At 47.2% G+C, this 22,266-nt stretch overlaps 1 protein-coding gene across 1 annotated transcript in view; it reads right to left on the reverse strand.

Moving 5' to 3' along the window:
• SLC12A3 (solute carrier family 12 member 3) overlaps positions 1-19,800 on the reverse strand; it is a 45,575-nt gene extending 25,775 nt beyond the window's left edge. Inside the window, exons 1-12 of the mRNA XM_026652763.1 lie at positions 19,501-19,800; positions 16,880-17,026; positions 13,201-13,276; positions 12,493-12,588; positions 10,024-10,163; positions 8,971-9,081; positions 8,032-8,143; positions 5,712-5,842; positions 3,642-3,726; positions 2,681-2,835; positions 979-1,086; positions 406-412 (exon numbers count right to left, since the gene is read on the reverse strand). Of these exons, the coding sequence (XP_026508548.1) occupies positions 406-412; positions 979-1,086; positions 2,681-2,835; positions 3,642-3,726; positions 5,712-5,842; positions 8,032-8,143; positions 8,971-9,081; positions 10,024-10,163; positions 12,493-12,588; positions 13,201-13,276; positions 16,880-17,026; positions 19,501-19,800 (1,468 nt within the window). The remainder of the gene's footprint in view (positions 1-405; positions 413-978; positions 1,087-2,680; positions 2,836-3,641; positions 3,727-5,711; positions 5,843-8,031; positions 8,144-8,970; positions 9,082-10,023; positions 10,164-12,492; positions 12,589-13,200; positions 13,277-16,879; positions 17,027-19,500) is intronic.
• Between the last annotated feature and the right edge of the window lie 2,466 nt (positions 19,801-22,266).

Genomic DNA, 22,266 nt, shown 5'->3' on the forward strand with positions numbered 1-22,266 from the left:
GCCGCCGCTTCCAGCAGCTCCCATTGGCCTGCAGCGGCAAACCGCGGCCAGTGGGAACCGTGATTGGCCAGACCTGCGGACGGGGCAGGTAAACAAACCGGCCCGGCCCGCCAGGGACTTTCCCTACACAAGCGGCGACCCCAGTTTGAGAAACACTGCCCTAGAGGGCTGATATATTTTTAGAACCAGTTTGCCCGTTCCTGCTATCAGGTCCCCTTCGCTTTGGAAACGCTAACTGTAATAACTCTGACTTGCATCCCAATATCAGTGGTAACAACCCTACCCGATGGGGCATTGCCACCACGGCTGGCCCTATGGAAAGGGCAGGAGATGTCACCTTAATTATCTTAATTCATAACATGAACAAAAGCAATGGGCCATATTCTGCCTCCTTGCTACTCTCACAAGCCCACTGAAAGGAAAGAAGCTGCGTGGGAGTGACTGAGGACAGAATCTGTCCCATTAGGATTAGCCACTAGGAGCAAAGCCAAGGGGCCAGCATGAAAAAGTAGCAACCTGCATATCCCCCAGCTCGTGGGCTGCACTGCATGATGGGATCAGGTGGAACAAAGCTCCAGGCAAAAACCCCAGAAGCATCAAGAGTATCAGATTAAAGACTCTGTCCAGAAAGCTGGTAATTCCCAGTGATTAGGGTGACCAGATGTCCGGTTTTTATAGGGACAGTCCCGTTTTGGGGACTTTTTCTTATATAGGCGCCTATTGCCCCCCACCCCCGTCCTGTTTTTTCACGGTTGCTATCTGGTCACCCTACCAGTGATGCATTGTGAGGCCCAACCACGGTGGTTATTCAGCTTGTTATAGAACTCACAGTGCCTACGCGTGGTGGAGACTCGGCCTGTAATTACGGCTCTGAAATGCCAGTGACCTGCTAGCTTGCTGTGGACTCATGTTTACTGTATACACGAAAGACAACACTGCAGATGTTTTCGTGGTCCCCTGAGCATGCCACTATCTCACCTGGAAGACTTTGGGTGCTGAGACCAGGCAGGCCAAAGCAGAAGAGAGGGTGGCCCCGAAGATTCCAGCCGTGATCAGGGGGGCAAATCCAGATACCATGCTCATACTCTACAGAAAAAACAGGAGGAGATAGGCGAGGGTGATGCTGGAGTGATCTAAGAGCCTGGGCTCCTCCCCCTGGAAGCTTCAGACTCTGACAGCCACCACTCAGAGCTCCTCAGAGCACAGCTTATTACAGCCAAAAACACCCTACGCCAAAAGAACCTTAATAAGATTGCAAAGTCAAGCACTCAGAAGGTAGGAAGTGCCAGTATTCAGGCTGCCTGTGCAACCTTAACTCAGCCCTCTAGTGCATATGCATTATAATACAGTCGTTAATTACACGGTCACATGCTATTTTTCCCCCACAGAGCCCCACCTTGTTCATGTCACAGGATGCTCTGGGAATGAATCAGGGTGGCGTGGAGAAAGAGCCCATTATCTGTAGGACCCTTTCCTCATTTGTTGCAAGTTACTTTTTTAAAAGAGAGAAAGCAGCAATTCAGGTAACTGTCCTATCACCCTCAGTGGCTACTGGCTGCATTGGGGTGTGGCTAATATTTCCGCTCTGAGGGGCGCTAATGCAGACCTAACTGAGTACAGCAAAGGAACTGGGGCAGGAAGAGGGTGAGAACCACCAGCCATGGAAATCTTATAATAGAATCATAGAATATCAGGGCAGGGAGAGACCTCAGGAGGTCATCTAGTCCAACTCCCTGCTCAAAGCAGGACCAACACCAACTAAATCATCCCAGACAGGGCTTTGTCAAGCCGAGCCTTAAAAATCTCTGCGGAAGGAGATTCCACCATCTCCCTAGGGAACCCATTCCAGTGCTTCACCACCCTCCTAGTGAAAAAGTTTTTCTTAATATCCAACCTAAACCTCGCCCACTGCAACTTGAGACCATTGCTCCTTGTTCTGTCATCTGCCACTACTGAGAACAGCCTAGATCCATCCTCTTTGGAACCCCCTTTTAGGTAGTTGAAAGCTGTTATCAAATCCCCCCTCACTCTTCTCTTCTGTAGACTAAACAAGCCCAGTTCCCTCAGCCTCTCCTCATAAGTCATGTGCTCTAGCCCCCTAATAGTTTTTGTTGCCCTCCACTGGACTCTCCAATTTTTCCACATCCTTCTTGTAATGTGGGGCCCAAAACTGGACACAGTACTCCAGATGACGCCCCACCAATGCCGAATAGAGGAGAATGATCACATCCCTTGATCTGCTGGCAATGCCCCTACTAATACAGCCCAAAATGCCATTAGCCTTCTTGGCAACAAGGGCACACTGTTGACTCATATCCAGCTTCTCGTCCACTGTAACCCCTAGGTCCTTTTCTGCAGAACTGCTGCCTAGCCACTCGGTCCCTAGTCTGTAGCAGTGCATGGGATTCTTCTGTCCTAAGTGCAGGACTCTGCACTTGTCCTTGTTCTTTTGGCCCAATCCTCTAATTTGTCTAGGTCCCTCTGTATCCTATCCCTACCCTCCAGCGTATCTACCACTCCTCCCAGTTTAGTGTCATCTGCAAACTTGCTGAGGGTGCAATTCACACCATCCTTCAGATCATTAATGGATATCTTATGATTTCCCGCACCCTAGGCCAAAGTGACCAACCCAGCTTGAGCCTTCTAAGCCACACTGCGGAGAGCACCAGAGTGACAGTACCTGGTAATAATTGCTGAGTCCATAGTGACAGCTCTGTTTCTGAGCACAGTCCGTGAAGTTCCACCCGTAGTCACAAGCAAGTCCTTCGCAGCCCGGAGAGCCAGCAGGGATGGAGTCATTCAGGCTCCCAGAGGCATCACGTACCACACAGGCACCTAGGAGGAAGCAGTTCCCATTCACTTCCCATCTGTCTTTTCCAATACGATGCATGATGCCCAGATGTGCTTTAACAAAGGTCCCTGTGTAATTGTAACCCACTATTGAGTGTGTCTTACAGGTGCCTGATCCACAGAGGAGATAAGTCTGTCACAGTCTCCATTTAGAGAGCTTTAGCTCAAGCTGTATCCGCTTATGCGTTCCCCTCTGAACCAGCGGCCTCCAATCTCCAATGTGCCAACCAAGATGGCGGCTATCACAGACTGCCCATTCATTTTGCCCAGTGTCCCAAGTTTCTGGCTGCTCCTGAAATTAACTTGTACTAGGTTTTGTTTTTAAAGTAACTTTCAGCTGTATCAGACATGTCCACGCTGCACAGGCATCCACCCAGCGCTAACTAAAGCTCCCATGGTTCCGTGCCATGGATAGTACATACTGGGCCCACTGTCAAACCTGGGTTGAATTCTTTGGAGACACTTACAGTGTTGCCAACCTCAAGAGGTCAAAATTCCTGAGTCAGATCTCAAAAAATCATGAGATTTTTTTTAAAAATCATCAAACTATAATTTTATTAGTCTGTTTTTTGACTGTTTAACTCCCCTCTACTCTGTACCCCTGCTGGTACCCAGAATCAGAATGGATATCTGAGCCAGACTGAATCAAAGTGCCCTGTGTCCCAGGATTCCTGATAACTGGGAATTGCCCCGTCCCTAATGAACATGAAAGCATGTAATTAACCATGGACATTTCATCATATGTCACTTCCCCACCACTGCCACTGATTAAGTCTATGCATGTTACTTACCAATTGAAGCAGAAATAGCCAGATAGGATATTGTAGTCCAGAATATAGCCATCAGCGTGCCTTTGGGAATGGCTATGGCTGGATCCTAAGCAAGGCAACCACACAGTTACACAGCAGCATTCCATAGGCACCACAAAATTACCTTTCATTTTTGTAGCTATAAAGAAGAGAAAACACTCCGAGATACTCAAAAACCGCACGACAGCTTTCAACCTGATACCTGCACTGTCCAGAGTCTGGATTTCTTAACCTGCTGGGCACTCTGCAAAGCCCACTTTCGGTGCTAGATGTTTGGAGGTGAAGTGGGATTGATGGGCTGGTGTGTTGGAAATCTCAGAGTGTGTCGCACGGAATGTTGTTTTAATCTACATTTAATTAAAGTGACAGTGACAGAGGATATCGCATGCACTGGCCTCATCTGGGAAGAAGTATCACAACTAGCGAGTGACTCTGATCAGTAGAGGAACCGGACTGCCCAATGTGTCAGTGGTACAGGAGGAACTAAGGTTTAAAGTAAGGTAAAGCCTCAGGGACAAGATAGGAGCTATAAAATCAACTAACCAGCTGTCAGGCTGGACAAACCTCATAAGAATCCAAGGTGCCAGAAATGGCCCTAAACTTGAACTTTATAAACATGTCATTACAAGGGAGGGTGTGATCCCTCGTGAATAAGGAAGACAAAGTTGGGAGGTGGGCTGTGCAGAAGCCTGTTTGTTTGTGTCTATAGTTTGTTGGTGTCTATAGTTTGTTGGTCTTGTCTTTAATAAGCTCTTTCAGAAGGGCTGGGATTCCATGTATCATGCAACCCAAACCCTTGGATCCAAACTCCGGAGTGTTTGGCGTGCCAGTCCAAATCGGCACGCTGGGCCCATCTATAACTGATTCGATTCAGATGCTTACAGCCAAACTATCTGACATTTCTTTGGGATGCAAAATGAGCTGGGACTCTCCTGAGCCCAAGCTCTTGGGAGAGATTTCCAGTCATTTCTAATTTGCAGCTAGCTCAACACTTCTGCAAGAACAGTCTTCCTCACATGATTTTGGCACTCATACCCCAGACAGGAAGGGCAGAGTCCTGTGGAACTGAAGAAACAAAGCTTACCAAACTTTCCCTAACCTCAAAAATAGTTCAATTTATTGCTTGGAAAACTGATTTATCCAAATCAGTTCAACCGTTCCTGTGCAATAAATGTAGGTAGCCCAGTATTAATTCTATTCTATGTAGAGTCTTGTAGTGCATCCATCACTGTGCAATCTAATGCCTCAATCCTGCAAGAGGCTTTGGGCATTGGACCCCTGAGCTAATGTAACTGGGCCTCTATATGGGTGATGGGTGCCACCAATATAGAGCAGGATCAGGATCTAAGAACCTACTGAGCAGAGCTAGTTGGAAATGCAGTAAAACATATATATCCATGAACATTTCTTGGACTTCTGTGTTAAAACTTTAAAAACGACAACCAGTTCCATCACCGCTCAAAAAACGAATAAAACATCTGGGTTTTTTTTTAATTATTTTTACTGTTCTTTCAAAATTTTATAAAATGTTTTGAAAATAAAAATATTTTGGCCAGCTCTAAAACAGAGATAGACCAAAAAATTATCCAAGTAAAGCGGGACCTGGATCCAGGGGCGACTCTAGTTTTTTTGCCGTCCCAAGCACGGCAGTCAGGCAGCCTTCGGCGGCGTGCCTGTGGGAGTTCCGCCGGTCCCGTGGCTTCGGCGTACCCGCCGCCGAATCTGTGGGACCGGCGGACCTCCCGCAGGCATGCCGCCGAAGGCAGCCTGACTGCCGCCCTCGCAGGAACCGGCAGGACGCCCCCCGCGGCTTGCCGCCCCACGCACGGGCTTGGAGCGCTGGTGCCTGGAGCCGCCGCTGCCTGGATCCAAACCAGGCCTGCTCTTGGATTTACAAAATCAAAAGCCAATCAAGGAAGTTTTGCCGACTCTGGAGTTTGCCCGTTTCTGACACAAAGAGCTTGATTAACACAACTTCATTCCTGCCTATAGCACACAACCTGTGCCGCTTGCCTTATGATGCTGTATTGGCCAGGAGTGGTAAAAACCTACCTTCAAATCACCTGAAATGTTGGCTCCAGCCAAGATGCCAGTCGCTGATGGAAAGAAAATGGAAAACAAACCAAAGAAGGTGCCATCTGGTCCGCGCCAATTTGGCACAAAGTTCTGAGCAAAAATATCAGCTGGAGGAAAAAAATATTTTTCTATCAATCTACTAGATCATTTTAATCACGTTTCTTTCATTTTAAAGGCAATGGTTGAAACAGTAGCTGCAGTGTTTCAAACTGCTATTGGGGGCAACCTTGCAGCGTTCTACTGTTATTTATACGGCACCCTAAAACGTGCTAGGTGCTTTCTTGTCATAAAGTTAGATCCGGGTTTACAGTCTAAGACTCTGATTTTGCAAGCAGATCAGTGGGTTTGCCTACACATGTCCAGTTTTTTAAAGGTATTTAAAAGCAAGGCCTAAGTGATTTAGAGGGTTACATTCCATTTTCAAAAGTGCCTAAATACGTTTACAAATTTGGGCCTGGGTTCCTGCTCAGGTGTATGGATCTGTCCATGCCAATCTGATTGCGAAATCAAGGTCTACACAGACCACACAAAGTCTAAGGAGGGCTGGGAAAGGATGCGTCATGAGCTAATTTCTTGTTTGCTATTTTTACCCCTCAATCTGTTATAGGGTCGGGCCTTAAAGTGGACAGGGCGGAATCCAAATTAAAGATGCTTCTTGGTATAAAAAATTATTCGGCCACTGCCTGTCTGGAGATTTTGCTCCAGGGGATTAGAATGATTCCAGCAGGAATGGCGTAACTCACTAACTGAAAGAGAAGCATTTCATCGCAGCCTTATCACGATGGTTTCATCCATTGATCCATCGAGCTCTCTCAGAGATAAGCCCTTTCCCTGGCAATAAATGGGCGTTCTGTGTGACAGTGACAAATAGCCACGTTCAGCCGATTCATTTTGATCCTTCTTATGTCAAAGAGCAAATGGTAATTAAGACAAATGCCAGCATATTTTATCCCCAGGGGTGAAATCAATGGGATCGGTGAATGCTGAGCACCTATGAAAATGAGGCTCATGCAGTACTTGCATGCTTGGTAAATGGCACCCACAAAAACTCTAGGGTCCCAATGGTCTCCCACTCTTCACTCAGCCAAAGTGGTTTGCACAGTCCTGGGCTGAAACACGTACTGGGCTGGGTCCCCTGCCACACGGGCTGGGTCCATCTCATCCACACTGCAGGAGCATTCACCTCTCTGTCCCTGGATGTAGATCCTTATGGGCCTCCAGCATCTTGCAAATGTTCAGATGATCAACCAGGAAAGTGTCATTGTCTCCCCGGAAGCCTTAGTCGTTACCGCACCGCTCTTACTCCGAACAAGCAGGCCAGAGCGGGCGCTTAACATGAGAGGGTGTTTTCCTTGCAGGCACGTAACAGAGCTGAACAAGATACATTTCTGTTGCATGCTGCCCTACTATCGACTAACTGCCAGGACCTTGAGAACAAAGTGACCGTATGGAAACGTTCAGTTCAGCACTGTACTAGAGCATTCACCTACATTTGTCAATAAACCATAATCATGCTGGTACAGTAGAACAAAGCCCTGACTGGGATGATTTAGTAGGGTATTGGTCCTGCTTTGAGCAGGGGATTGGACTAGATGACCTCCTGAGATCCCTTCCAACCCTGATATTCTATGATTCTATGATCCAAAAGCCATATAATCCACACAAAACTAACCAGGCCCTCTCCACCGAAATGGAACAGCGGAGATTATGGTGAGATCTCCGAGCACCAAGTCTTCCTCGTTTTGTGACATGTACCGGAGAACATTTACTCGCACATTATCATAATTAAGAGTCCTGTGGAACAGAAAACTCTGGTGCAACCTTAACTGTGGTTTTGTTCCCATTCCACCATAATCATTAGAACTAAACTCCAGTTGACACAGTAAACTGACTGAAAATGCATTCTAGCCAGCGTATATGCTTATCTGCCCCCCACCACCTTAGTACCCAAATGCCTCACAATCTTTTAATGTCTTTGTCCTCACAACCCCCCTGGGAGGTAGGGAAGTTCTATTATCCCCATTGTACAGGTGGGGATTGAGGCACAGAGACAAGTTGCATGAGATCACACAGGAAGTCTGATGCCGAGCAAGAATTTGAACCTGAGCCTCCCTAGTCCCAGGCTGCCTCCCTAACCACTGAACCATCCTTCCTCTTCCATTAGAGGACGTGTTTGTCTTCCCTTTTCACTGTTTATTTGCAAATCTCAGTCATTCATGCCGGCTCTCCCAGCCATCCATGAGAATTAGTAAGAGTTCCCCCCAAACTCCTGCCTTTAGCCACCGCTGGAACCTACCTCGGTAACTGAAGAAGCCTTTTGCCTGCTTCTCCTCGGAGGCTGGAATCACCGTCCCCACTACGTAATTTACAAAGGAAATCATGATGACTATGAAGAACAGCACCTGTGCCTGAGAGACCAAAAGAATCCAGCTGAACAATCTGCTGGCTGAGTACCTGCTGCAAACGCTGTACAAAGGGGAGGAGTGAAAAGTACAGGCGGGCAACTCCTAAGGAAGTTTCACCCATCTTCCAACGGGGAAGCTGCAAACAGGCCCCCCTGAAGCAACATTCTGCCCTTGTGACGAGTAGGTCAGGGTAAGTAACCTGTGCATTCCTCCCAAGCTGCAATGCTGCTTATACCCTAATGCTAGTTGGTGCAAAGGAGCGACCCAACCTCTCCTCCGTACCATGCTTCCCGCCCCTCCTAAACTTGGGGACAGATGGATCTCATCCAACCTAACAGGCTGAGCTAAGCATCAGGTCTGGCTAGACCTGTATTACAAGATGCAGCATAAACCTGGAGTCTGTGTTTGTCTGTTCCTTGGCCAGCAGACTTCTGTGGCTAGTTAAAGGAGGCAAATAGCAGCATCTGAGCAAATGAGCCAGACAAAGGACAGCATTGAGGCAAACGCGGTGATAAGATTCAAGAGAGATTTGGATATTCGTATGAATGAGAACAGATTCTGCACTTTCAACAGTCAGAAGAAAATTATATCTGGGCTGACAATGTTTAAGCTGCAGGGCAAAAACCAATCATCAGGAAGGGTCAGGAAGAATTTTCCTGGTGGTAAGAACCTTGCAGTTAGGTGCATTATTGGAGGGAGGGTATGGCTCCACTATTCCCTGAAGCAACTGGTATTGGCTGCTGTTGGAGGCAGGATACTGGGCTAGCTGGACCATGGATGTGTTGTAGTATGGAAATTCCTAGGTTCATCCTAACAATTGAGACCGTTACCTTTGCTTCCCACTCCATTCCGGCCAAGGAAATCCCAAGTAGCACTGTCACTGTGATGACCCCGATGATGCGGATGTCATTTGTGGGGTCTACAATGGGCGAGTTATGTTCCTGGGAAAGGAAGCCCAAGTCAGCAGTCTGCAGTTCTGGAAGCTGATGGCAGAGTTGACCCTAACCATACAGACAGCATCCGATTCCTTCACTTCCCTCTGTCTTGATGTACTTTTAAATGCCTCTTCTTATTAAAAACCAATAGAGAACGAAGGGGCCTATAAAACCATCATTCTTTTGCACCAACATTCAACCAGCTAAGTCATTTCAGTTGGCGGTTACCTTAAATCTGGTCTGCCAGGCATTTTTCTAGACTTTTATTTTACATTAAAACATTATGGCCATACTATTGAGTGTGAGTTCTTCAATGCCGAGGCTGCGTCTTACCCAAGTTCCATAGAGCACTGCATGAATGGATGGGTCTGTATCATTTTGGGTGTGTTTATGGTATGGATCTGTAAAGTTATTTATACTTCCTAAATAAACAGCTTTAAAATGATCTTTAAAACAAATTAATAATTAAAAAAACAATTTCCAGTTTCAAACCAGGCAGGAGCAGGCTGTATGGAACAAGCCTGAACTGGGAAACATGTGGAGTGGAAAAGCAACTAGGTCATTGTCATCTCTAATTAGCATGATTTCCATGGTTATTGATTGCTGTTGATTATTAATTGTTGGTTATTGATTTGAGTATTGATAACTAATCAGTGGCTATAGGTGATTAATTACCAATCATGTGTCAACTATTGATTATTAATTTGCTTATAATTAATGCACACGCAATGGCATGTAAAGAACAAAAAGTTTAATGACAGACAAGTTGAGGGGAAAGAGAAAGAACAAATACAGATTTTTTTGTACAACTGTTCACTGTTGGCAGCATGGCAGAAGTTGGCCTTTAAGAAGGACTTAAATGTTGACATGGTTCAAGTCCTTGCGCATGAGATCGGGGGGAGGAGGGGGAGGGGGGGTGGCCACCATGAAACAACTCTGATTCCTTACCTGGAGCAGATCGCGCACAGTTTCCGCAAAGCCCACCGTGTGCATGGCCACCGCCACGGCATTCGCAAAGGCAAATATGAGACCGATGGAACCACCCAGCTCTGGACCGAGGCTTCTTGAGATAAGGAAATAGGTGCCACCTAACACATCCCAGAAACATTCCATTGTTTAAATACTTCACATGCAGGATCAACATTGCAGTACCTGAGGTGATCACAGATATTCACGAACCAGACAATATGCCCTTAATGACTCTTTGTCCTCCGCACAAACTAATGACAAGTAGGACGCTACGGCCTGTGTGGCAGACACCTACCTACATCCATGCACTGTATGTGTGGTGAGTGACAATGACACAGGGAGACAGGAAAAGAGGCTCAACATTTTACAAGGCCATTTATCAGGATCTGAACATCAAAGTTCAGGCAAGTCTGGATCTGGGGTTTGGGTCAGGCCCATCTCTAATTTAAAAAAGCATTAATTGTGTGCTTCTCTGAAAACAGTCCAGTGATGATTAACCAGTTCTCGTCCCAGATCCTGCCTTGTCTTACTTCCACATTAACTATTATTCCTTTTTATGGACTGAAGCCCAATAGCTATTAAGCATATCGGCCTTTGCCTTGGCATCTATGTTTTCCCCTGATTCTTGCCTTGTTCTAAGACCCTTGCCCGCCTTCTCTTCAGGATTTGGTGGTCTATACCGCTACCCAGAGTCCCATGAATCGTTGTCTGTACTTTGCTTCCTTTATCTTAAGCAGGTAGCCGTGTTAGTCTGTATCAACAAAAACAACAAGGAGTCCGGTGGCACCTTAAAGACTAACAGATTTATTTGGGCATAAGCTTTCGTGGGTAAAAAAACCACTGAATCAGATGCCACTGAAAAAGTGAGGTTTTTTACCCACGAAAGCTTATGTCCAAATAAATCTGTTAGTTTAAGGTGCCACCGGACTCCTTGTTGTTTTTGTGCTCCTAAAGAATCCCTGCCTAGGAGAAGGAAGAGTTTGAAGGGAGACTTAGAACTAGACAAGAGCAAACTCTTGAGAAATTGGCATGAGGGAATTAGGTGTTGATAACACAAAAACAGACTGAACCTTTATTTAACACGTCAGAGAATTCATATTTCAGGTTCAGCCTGGACTGCCCCCCTTGGCCAGAGACTCCACTACAAGTCATGGGAATGTCCTTGCTGAGCTGCTCTCTCTCCTGCCAGAGTGGGCCCGGAAGCAGAAGAGATGGAGGAGGTAGCTTGAGGAGATGGCGGCCCAGAGTTCTGGGAAGCAGGGAGCTGGGTCTGGGGATTCCGGGGCCTGCCGAAAGAGACTGGTGCCAGCTGGGACCTCTTCCCCCTCCCCTCTCACAGGAGAGACCAGGGCCAGCCAGGACCTCTCCCCTCACACCAGAGAGATTGCCCCCATTCCCAGCTCCTGGCTTCCCAGGGTCCCAAGTCCTCATCTCCTCACACTGCCTCCAGAAGGAGAGATGGCGGCTTGGTGAGGATCTATATGTGGTGCTTGGAAATGCGAAGGGGGGAACGCATGCCTTTTGGAACGTGACCTCTGCTACTTATTAAGGAACCAGAGCTCCCTCCTTAGGAAAATTCCGGTTGCGCCCCTGGTTTGACCCAGTGATTCCTGAATCAATCCTGAACCCAGTAACTTGTGGTTGAACTACAGCGTATCCTTTAGAAAGGCATCCAGTTTTGACTTAAAGATTCCAAGTGACGGAGAATCCACCACATCTCTTGGTGAGCTGCTCTAATGGTTAGTCACCATCACTGTTGAAAAGTGGCCTCTTATTTCCAGTTTGAGCTTTGCTGACTTCAGCTTCCAGTTCTGGGATGTTGTTATGCCTTCGCCTGTTAGACTAAAGAGCCCCCTCATGTCAGATATCTTCTCCCCTGTAAGTACTTATAGGCCATGATTAAATCACCTTTTAACCTCCTCTTTGATAAGCTAAATTGATCAAGCTCCTTAAGTCTCTCACTATAAGGCATGTTTTGCAGCCCACAAATGAATTCTTGAAGCTCTTCTCTGAGCCCTCTCCAGTTTTTTAACATCTTTTTGAGAGTATGGACATCAAAACCGGACATCGTATTCCAGCAGTGGTCTCCCCTCTGATGTATGCAGAGGTAATATCTACTCCCTGATCCTGCTCGATATTCCCCTATTAATACATCCAGGTATTTTGCCCACGGTCCTACTGAAAGCTCAATCTTTTGGTAAGCAGAGCCCCCAAACTTTCTTGAGATGCATCAAGCACTATATAGGGAATAGTCCCGTACTGGGCAGAGAGATGAGGGTGACACTACATAGCCTAAGAGGTCTTTTCCATCTCTCTTTTCAGTGGCATTTACCAGAGCTGTATCCAAGCACAGTATGTAAAGTACCAGAATGCGAGGGACTCGGCGGGAGCGGGAGTGTACGGTGGGCGATGAGAGCCCTCAAAAGGAAAATGGGAGCCAAACACTACCTGATTTCACTTTGCCATTGGTAGAGATGGCAGAGATGGACAAGCCTGTGATGCTCGTCACCGTCACAGACATGAAGATAATCAGCCATGTGAGCGCTGCAGAGAAGAGGAATTAGTTGCACTTTGTTGCCTGGTGAAGAAAGCAATACCACCGTCTCTGACCCTTTTCCTTGGCACCCCGTACATTGATCCATAAAGTCACCCTTCCCCTCAACCCACTTCTTCCAGGATGTCTATAAGGGACCTTGTCCTCTTCTGAGCCCAATTTCTATATTGCATCTGCCTCTGTCTATATCCCTACCCCATCTTCTCCATTGCTGCCCCAGAGACACCAAAGCCCAGATTTTTAAAAGTATTTAGTTGTTGCTGAGCTAAGTGTTGCAACAACTAACACATTTAGGAGTCTATGTCTTATTTTCAAAAAAGATTTAGGAACTAAATCCCTCAGTCAATGGGATTTGGGCTCCTAAGTGCCTAAATACTGTTAGAAAATGAGATTTAGGCTCCTAAATCAGTTAGGCTTTGCAATGAGGGCGCAGCAACCCCTGGACACCTTTAAAAATTGGGCCTAAGGATATCGGGGAAGGGAGAGACTGTTTTCATTGTGTCTTGAATAGTGCCAAGCGCTCTGTCAGGGCTTACAATGAGACAAATTATATAAAAACTATCATTGTTGCTGGTAACTATAGAGAATGGAGCTGCACCTACCAATTCCTGCCTGTGCAGTGATCCAGGGCAATCGCAAATAGAGAATCACACCCCAGATGTTCAGCATGCATCGGATCTAGAAGGAAAACAGCAACGTTAATCTCATGTGATCATCTGCACAGTTGACCGTACGCGTGAATAGCGAAACGGCAGAATTGCCAGCTCAGACCCATGGTTCTCAAGTTCAATATCCGATCCGCAATAGTGGCCAGTGCCAAATGCTTGAGCCCCATGAAGTGGAGTGACCTGCCCACAGGAAGTTTTCCTCCTAACCTCATCAGTCAGAGGCTGGTTTAAGCCCTGAAGCGTGAGGCTTCATTTCCCTTCTAGAAGTTTTTTAATCCTTCCTATTGCAACTCTGTGGTGTCCGTGTTATCCATGTCAACGTCTAGCTCTTATCTAGCACTTTTCATCAGTAGATCTCAAAGAGTTTTGCAAAGAAGGCCAGGATCATCATCTCCCATTTTACAGATGGGAAAACTGAGGCACAGGGCAGGGGCGTGACTTGCTCCCAGCCTCCCAGCAACAAAGCCGGGAATGGAGCCCAGGTCTCATGAATCCTAGTCCAGTGCCCTGTCCACTTGGCAACACTGTTCGGAATCCTGCTAAACTCTCGGCCTCAGTGATCTGTCTGTGTTCGGTAGTTCTGTGACCCCCGGGGCCATAGCTGAGCACATCACAATCTTTCAGTATATTTACTCTCACAACACCGCTCTGAGGTAGGCCAGGCCTATTGCTATTATCTGCCCGTTACAGTTGGGGAACACAGGCACAGAGAGATGAAGCTCGGGGTGGGACTTCCCTGCTCACGCACACGTCCTCACGCAAGCTCGAGTATACGTAGCAATGTAGCCACGGTAGCCCTGGTAGCGGCAACACAGCTGAGCTGTGCAGAGCGCATACCCACCCAGCCAAGCATTCAGACTGAGAAATAAGGCGTACGTTTTTAAGAGTGGTGGTCATTAATCGTTGGAACAATGTACTTGGGGCCTGGTGGATTTTCCTTCACTGGCCATTTTAAAATGAAGATTGGATGTGTTTTCTAAAATATCTGATGTAGGGAAGAAAAAAAAAAGTTCCTGTAGTGTAGTGGTGATCATGTTCACCTAACACACGAAACGTCACTGGTTCAAAACCAGGCAGAAACAGGTCACTGTTCCTTTGGGGGAGGGATAGCTCAGTGGTTTGAGCATTGGCCTGCTAAACTCAGGGTTGTAAATTCAATCCTGGAGGGGGCCATTTAGGGATCTGTCTGGGGATTGGTCCTGCTTTGAGCAGGGGGTTGGACTAGATAACCTCCTGAGGTCCCTTCCAACCCTGATATTCTATGATTCTATAATTATTTTATAGACGTTCTTTGGCCTTTGTTATACAGGCGTTCAGACTATATGAGCACAATGGCCCCAGTTGGTCTTGAAATCTATGAACCTGAAGCTGGTGGGTCTGTACTCGGTCTGTACTCGGCATGGCTCCTCCGTGTCTTCACTGCCTCTACCACACATGATACCGCAGCTGCACTGCTATTTATACTCACACCAGCTTGAGGAGAGCTAGCGCAAAGACACGTACACAAGCAGGGGAATCACACCCCTAGCTTGAGGTGTAGATGTAGCCTAAGTGACTTCTCCAAAATCACACAGGAAGTCTGTGGTGGGGCAGAGGATTGAACCTGAGTCTCTCAGGGGCCAGGCTAATGCCTTGAGCACAGGACCATCCTTCCTCTCTACCTGGAGGCGCTACCTCTGATACCTTGTGGCAATGAGTTCCACAGGCTCATTGTGCATTCTGTGTTTAAAAAAAAACAAAAAACATTTATTTGTATTGTTTTTTGAATGTCACTTTTCCATTTTGCTGAATGTTCCTTTTGTTCTTGTATTATTAGTAAGGCTCCGAGTTTGTCACGGAGGTCACGGAAGTCACAGATTCCCTGACCTCCATGACTTCTGCAGCAGCCTGGTGCCGCTGGCCCGGAAGCCACCTGAGCAGCTCGGGCAGCCCCTGGGCCAGTCGTAGCAGGAGTTTGGGTGTGGGGGGGCTCAGGGCTGGGGATTGGGGTGCAGGGCGGTGCTTACCTGGGGGGAGCTCCCTGGAAGGGTGACAGCAACTCCCCTCCCTCAGCTCCCAGCTCCACGTGCTGTCTCCGCCCACAGACACCACCCCCGCAGCTCCCATTGGTCGCGGTTCCCAGCCAATGGGAGCTTCAAGAACCGGGGCTTGGGGTGGAGCGGAGGCAGCATGTGGAGCTAGGAGCTGGGTAGGGAGCCTGCCCCAGCCCTGCCAACCCCACCCCCATAGCACCTGCAGCACCACCCCAGGCTACCCCCCAGCACCTGAGACGTCCCCCCAGGCTGCGCCCCACTTTCCCCAGAACCCCTGGCACCTCCCCCAGGCCGCAGCTCCCCTGACCACCCGCGGCGCTTCCCCAGGCTGCACCCCCACCGAGCACCCGCACCCCCCCCAGCACCCATGGCACCCCCCCAATACCCATGGTGCCCTCCAGGCTGCGCCCCTGAGCCACCCCCTCCCCTAAGTTTTAGTAAGGGTATATAGTAAAAGTCATGAACAGATCATGGGCCGTGAATTTTTGTTTACTGCCCATGACCTATCCATGACTTTCACTAAAAGTACCCATGATTAAAACCTAGCCTTAATTATTAGAAAGGGTTAATAGAAAAGTCTCATCTACCATCTCTAGACCATTCATTATTATGTATACTTTTATCACAGCCCTCTGATCTGTCTCATCGCTAAGATAACAGACCCAATTCAATCTCCCTTCATATGGAAGCCTTCTTATGCTCCTAATTATTTCATCACCGGTCTTTGACCCGCCCCACCCCTCACTCTTTCTGTTGAATGCTGCTTGAAATAGGGTGACCAGAACTGAACAGTATTCCAGGTCAGGGCATCTGATTGACATATAATGAAATGAACGTATTTTCAGTATGATTTCTCATCCCATTCTTTACACCTCCTAACCATTTGTTTGATTGTTTTTTCGGCACCTTGAGCAGAGACCTCCCTGAGCTTGCTGCAAAGACACCCAGTGGATGCAGTCAGGTTAGAACCTAGTCATGTGCAAGAATTATTCAAATGTTTCCTTTGAATCTGTCTTCTACTTGCCCTGTCACCCTAGTGTTCGAGCATCTCACGCTCTTTAATGTACTTAAACTCACAGCAAGTAAAGTGCTATTAGCTCCATTTCACAGGTGAGAAACTGAGGCACGGGGTGGCTCTGTAACACACAGAATGCCTGCAGCAGAACACAAGATTGAACCAGATTGATCCTAGACTGATCCCCTAGCCCCAGGACCATCCTTCCTCCCTACCTACAGCACCCGCCATTTGTCAAGTTTGAACTTCCCGGCCATCATGTGGCTTAATATAACAGGTTATACTAGGCATATGAGGCATCAGGATTGCATCGATCTGTCACACCAATACAAGCTAGATTATACATTGAACCCAGGGAGAAGAAAAGTTCTGCATTGACTTTCAAACCCAAGCCATTACCCTGTGCATGGTTCCATTGAAGTCAATGGAATGGCTTGAGGAGTGATCTACAACTCGGGGAGAGTGAAGGTGGCAAGATCGGGCTATACGTGAATTTTTGCCAGCATAGGACCCAAGCTCTCCCATTACACTTCCTTCTGGTCTGTACGCAACAAAAAAACCTTACCATCACTCCTTTCACCCATCCAAATCGGACCGGCTCGCCTGGAGGCTTTTCCCCACCCTCACCACCATCTTCCTCAGTCGTTTCGTCACTCAGGCCATTACTCCTCTGGGGTTCGTACACTGGGTTGTGGAGACGGCTATTGTCCGACTGAGAAAGCAGAGAGAAATCAAGTCACAACAGGGCATAGAGGTGGGACAGAAAGGAAGATGTCTGGGAACATATTAGAACTTGTCAATTTTCAACCCTCCATTTGAAATTTTTAATCCTAGAGGTAAGCAGGAATGTTGTGCTAACAAGATTTGGCCAGGCAGGACCTGTCTCTCACTAGGTGTCTGTACACCACCGAGCACAATGGGACCCCGATTTCAGTTCACACCATCATCATACAAATAATGAATAACACCACCACACAAGTAGATATGTACTCTTGTTTCTTCGTAAAATACCGTAAATCAGAACTTGCAAATCACAATAATACCTAGCTTGTATATAGTGGTTTTCATCAGTAGTAGCAAATCTGGGGAGTGGAGACTTTGGGTTTTTTGCTTCACAATTAGTTAATATTTGTACAGTGCTGTGAAAATATAAGGAACTATGGGTGAGATTTTCACAATCTGTCTGTTTTAAGGCCTGACATGGCCCTCATCACTATGGGATCTGAGTACCTCACAATTTTTAGTGCATTTATCTTCATACAATCCTGGGAGGCTGGGAAGTGCTGTTATCCTCATTTTACAGATGGGGAATAGAGGCTAAAGACCAGATTTTTTAAAGGTATTTAGGTGCTTAAAGATGCAAGTGTTTTCAGTGGGATTTAGGTGCCTAGGTGCTTTTGAAATCCCCCATAAGCAGCTATTTGCATCTTTAGGTGCTGAAATACTTTTAAAAACCCGGCTCTTAGTAAAGGTGGTGGGACGCATGGGAAAAACACTGTTCACAGGACGCCTCAAAAGGAGCTTTCATCAGCAGCGTAAGGACAACACAAATATCTCCGGGCACGGGGGCAAGATGATGGCAGGTTTCAATGAGCCCCAGGAGCTTGTTGACTATAGGCTGCAGAGAAATGAGTCCATCTTCAGCTCATCCATGGAATGCTGAGATAGCAAAAGACCCCAATGGAGGAGGCCTGTGACCTAGACCACGACACCAGAGTGACTCGCAATAGGATGAGCACTGACCATGTCACACAGCCCTGCAGTTTTTACTGCTTGAGTCTGTGTCATGCTGGAGTAAGAGAACTTGAAACACCTTGTTTGAAATTACTGAACCTCCATGACTACTTTCTTAAGAGCTTTGGCAACAGAAAAGGGGGTTCTGGGTTGGGATGCAGATAGATACCCGTAAGGCCAGAGATTTTACAGACCATGGAGCCCTCTTCCCCCTCCAAGTAAGGGGTACAATAGTGGGGGCAGTTTAGGGAAAACGTGCCCTGCCCATAGTCAGTCCGTTTGCTGGATAAATACAGGATTTGAGTCTCTAGGTCCATCAAGCCAGGAACTTTCAGCACCGCTAATTTCACTTGAAAATTAAAAACCACAAGCATACCTCTGTTTGCTGCAAGGTCAAGGTAAATGACCATAACTGTGCAGAGAGACTTCAACAGCATTCTTTTTATCCCCCAGGAAAGAAAAGGACGGGACAAGGAAACAGAACCCTACACCACCATTTATGAGGCAGATTCATGGGCAAAGATCTCAGCCCTGACTTTGTTAGGAAGCAACTGAGTTTTGCAAGTCCTCTGTCAGGCCATTTCTTTTCTTTATTTACTTGAGTTTATAAAAATGCTAAAAAGGGGGACACCTAGCTACATGTTCTTGGCACCCTTGGCATAACTTAAAAATACATCCGAATGCAGGTGACGCTCCCAATCCCCATCCTGGCCATTACAATTCTTCCCTAGCCACTCCTCGTGGGAAAATATGCTCTGAAGAGCATCAGATATGGGATGTTTTGGACCAAGGAGGGGGCGGATTCCCAAGCTGGAGACAGACAGATTTCACTGTATGTGAACATGATGAAAGCAAGTCCATGTTATTATAGGAAAGCAGACAGGCTTCCTCTTCATATGCAGTAGAATGTCATCGATGTGAAAATATTGCAAAGCATGAGGGTAGTTAGGTTACAATCCTACCACACCTTTGTTTTATGTTCAGTTTGGGAATATGCATTTTACAGCAATATTCATCCTATACGCCTGTGTGATTTACCTCTGACCTCTCAGGATGGTGACATAAGCAGATGGAGTCATGAGCTGATCCATCTGCCTGATATTTAAGTCTCAACGGCCAACATTTTCTCCTGGTGGAAACAGGGCACTCAGCACTCAGAAGTTGTTGGTTGCCCGCAATAGAGCTGGAGAACCATTTGCAGTGACCTAAAGCATCAGATTTCACCTTTGTTGCTTGTTAGTAAATAGATTAAGAACAGATCTCGATTTCCACCCATGGTTCACAGTTATTCAGCGAATCTTTCTATGACCCGTGTTTGCAGAAGGCTCATTTCAAAGTCTATGTTTCTTCTGCAGGGACAGAGATAAGGTACAGAAAGAGTATTTGCTACACACAAACTACAGCATTGCTCAAGTAAATCGATGCTAGAGACAGTCCTTCTACATAGCTTACCTTCAAGAAAGAATGTAGCTCTGCCAGCGTGGGCCTAACTTTATTGGTTTCACCCGCCACCTTCGTGTTGGCATAATGTTCATAAGTCGGCACAACATCCACTGTGTTGTAGCCAAAGGTCCTCATGTAGAAAGTGCTGCCGTGGGTGAGGTGGCTGGGATGGGTAGCCTCACAGGTGGCAGCATCAGGCTGTCCATAGTGAGGTTTGCTGCTGTCCTCGGTGCTGATCAGGGTGCTAATGGTGAACCTGCCATTGGCATGGGCCAAGTCAGTTAATTCTGTGGCTGGCAACTCCGCCATTTTATCCCTGCTCTTCTCTCTGCCTGGGTCCCTCTTGGTCAAGCGATGGAGAGGCTGTGATACTATAGGCGGCACACAGGCGCATATGGAGACTTTATACACAGCGAAACCAGAACGAACCAACTGGCCGCCACTTAATCAATTACTCATGGGGAAAACTAATTGGCTTGAACCACCCGGAGCTGGTCGTGGAAAAGAATAGCCTGAGGGGGTATCAAAATGCCTGTTACCCGAATCGCTGACTCCCAGTGCTTGATCGGGGCTGCGATAACAGATTGGAGATTAAGTCCCAAGGACAGATCAGTGGGAGAATGTGGAGTTATGTTTCCCCTGCAGCCTAACCAGGTACATTCTGTTCCTGCTACAATGTGTTAGGTAAAAACAAAAACAACACCTCTCTCTCGGGGATATTGCCCCCGCCTGAATGGCCTCTGTAAAATGGCTACAGAGGAAGTAGATGGGGTTTTTCTGGTCACTGCCCACGCAGCTCAGAGGCTCTCAGGTACAGCTGCTGAGTTTAAGCCTGCCAAAGAGGAGCCAGCTAGCATGTGGTGGAGATGTGTAAAGAAAAGCACTCTCTGTTATGTCATGTAACTTCATGCAGCACCCTGTGTCAGATTCAGCGACTTACAGTGTAAGTTTAGTTTAGACAACACCTTCTGTACCCACAAGGAATCCCAAAGGTCTTTGCAGTGTGGAATAGGGAAGCCGTAGAGTTAAATAAAACCAGAGAGAGAGGGGATTTAAACGATGGCTCAGGGAGAAAAGAAATGTCTCCATCAGGGCTCTGATGGAGAGAGGAAGATGTGAGGGGACTACAGGGAGAGTGCTCCAGATGACAGGAGAGGCAGAGAAGAAAGCTCCCCTGCCAACCCCAGCAAGACTGTGGGAAGGAGCAGAGAGGAGGCTGACATGAGACGAGAGACCTCACATGGCAAGGTGCTGAGTGCCTTCCACTCCTATTGATTCAGCGGGAGCTCAGAGTGAGCAGTACCGCACGGGAGGAACTCGGCCGCTCGTAGGCTCTTGTCTGAAAAGAGGGAAATTGTAGATGGGGGTAGAGTTGTTTGTGGCCGTGGTTCTTTGTATGTGTGGGAAATGGGAGAGCAGCACTCTGTGCATGCTGGGGTCCAGGGACACAGGGCTGTAGCATTGCAGTTCTCATCTCAGCACTGGGGGTGGGAGGCGCCCATGAATGATCTGTCTGATTAATATACACAGCGTTCTCCACTCATGTGCAGTGCCTGGGGGCAAAGCTGTGAACTTATCTACCTCTGGCTCCCATTACCCTCGTGCCTAAGCAACTAACAACCTTCAGTCCTCACAGCAACCCAGTGAGGTAGGGCAGTGCTAACACCCCCATTTTACAGATGGAGAACTGAGGCACAGAAGGACTAAATGACTCGTCCAAAGTGAGGTCACTCAAGGAGTCTGCAGAAGAGCAGGAATTGGACTCAGCTCTCCTTGAGTCCCTGGTTGGTCCCCTAGCTATTGGGCCATCCTCAAAGGGATGGGCAGGTACCCAAGAGTTAGGCATTTAGATCACAGGACAGTTACACTCCCTCTAGTGAGCACAGGGCCAGATTTTTCAGAACTGTATGTGATCAAGCAGCTGACAAACACGGTGTATACGAGCACATCCTTCATCCACATACCATCACCAGGATCCCATGTGCACATAACAGGGCCATTGGGGTGGAGGGGTATATTTTATTGCGCACACCAAAAGCTGGGGTGTTGTGGTTTTTTTTAAATGAGTGGACAAAAACGTGTGTGTAGTGTATAAGCTGGAGCAATTACTCTGTAAAGACCAGAATATGGAACTCCATGTGGTGTGCAAATACACCTCTACTCCAATATAATGCGACCCGATATAACACGAATTCGGATATAACGCGGTAAAGCAGTGCTCCGGGGGGGCGGGGCTGCACACTCCGGCGGATCAAAGCAAGTTCGATATAATGCGTTTTCACCTATAACACGGTAAGATTTTTTGGCTCCCGAGGACAGCGTTATATCGGGGTAGAGGTGTAGCTGGATTTGGCAAACAGGTATGGTGTAAAAATGGAACATTTCACCAAACAGAATGTTTTGCTGTTGCCTGCAAAACACTAGGAAAGGTATTTGAAGGTGGCCTGCACAGGGAAATAAAATGGGCTTTGTGCTCATTTTCCTTCTGTATGATATAAAGAGAAAACCTGAAGTGTTTCTGTGCAAAAAAACTTGTGTTTTTTTTAGCATCATAAATCCAGATCTTGTCTGCTCTGGGGGACTCTATGGTGACTGGAGAGCTAGGGAAGTTAGAGACTGAAAGCTGAACAGTGACAGGGAAAGGGATTTTAAAGTCAGATAGTTGAAAACTTTGTTTTTGCTAACGCCAATGTCTCATCATCGCTGGGGAGAAGTGATTTTTTTTTTTAAAACAAAAGTTAAACTCTCCTGGCCTTTGGGTTAAAGTAGGAGAGC

Source organism: Terrapene carolina, unplaced genomic scaffold (assembly GCF_002925995.2).
Source record: "Terrapene carolina triunguis isolate 2854851 unplaced genomic scaffold, T_m_triunguis-2.0 Scaffold130, whole genome shotgun sequence".
Taxonomy (NCBI): Eukaryota; Metazoa; Chordata; order Testudines; family Emydidae; genus Terrapene; species Terrapene triunguis.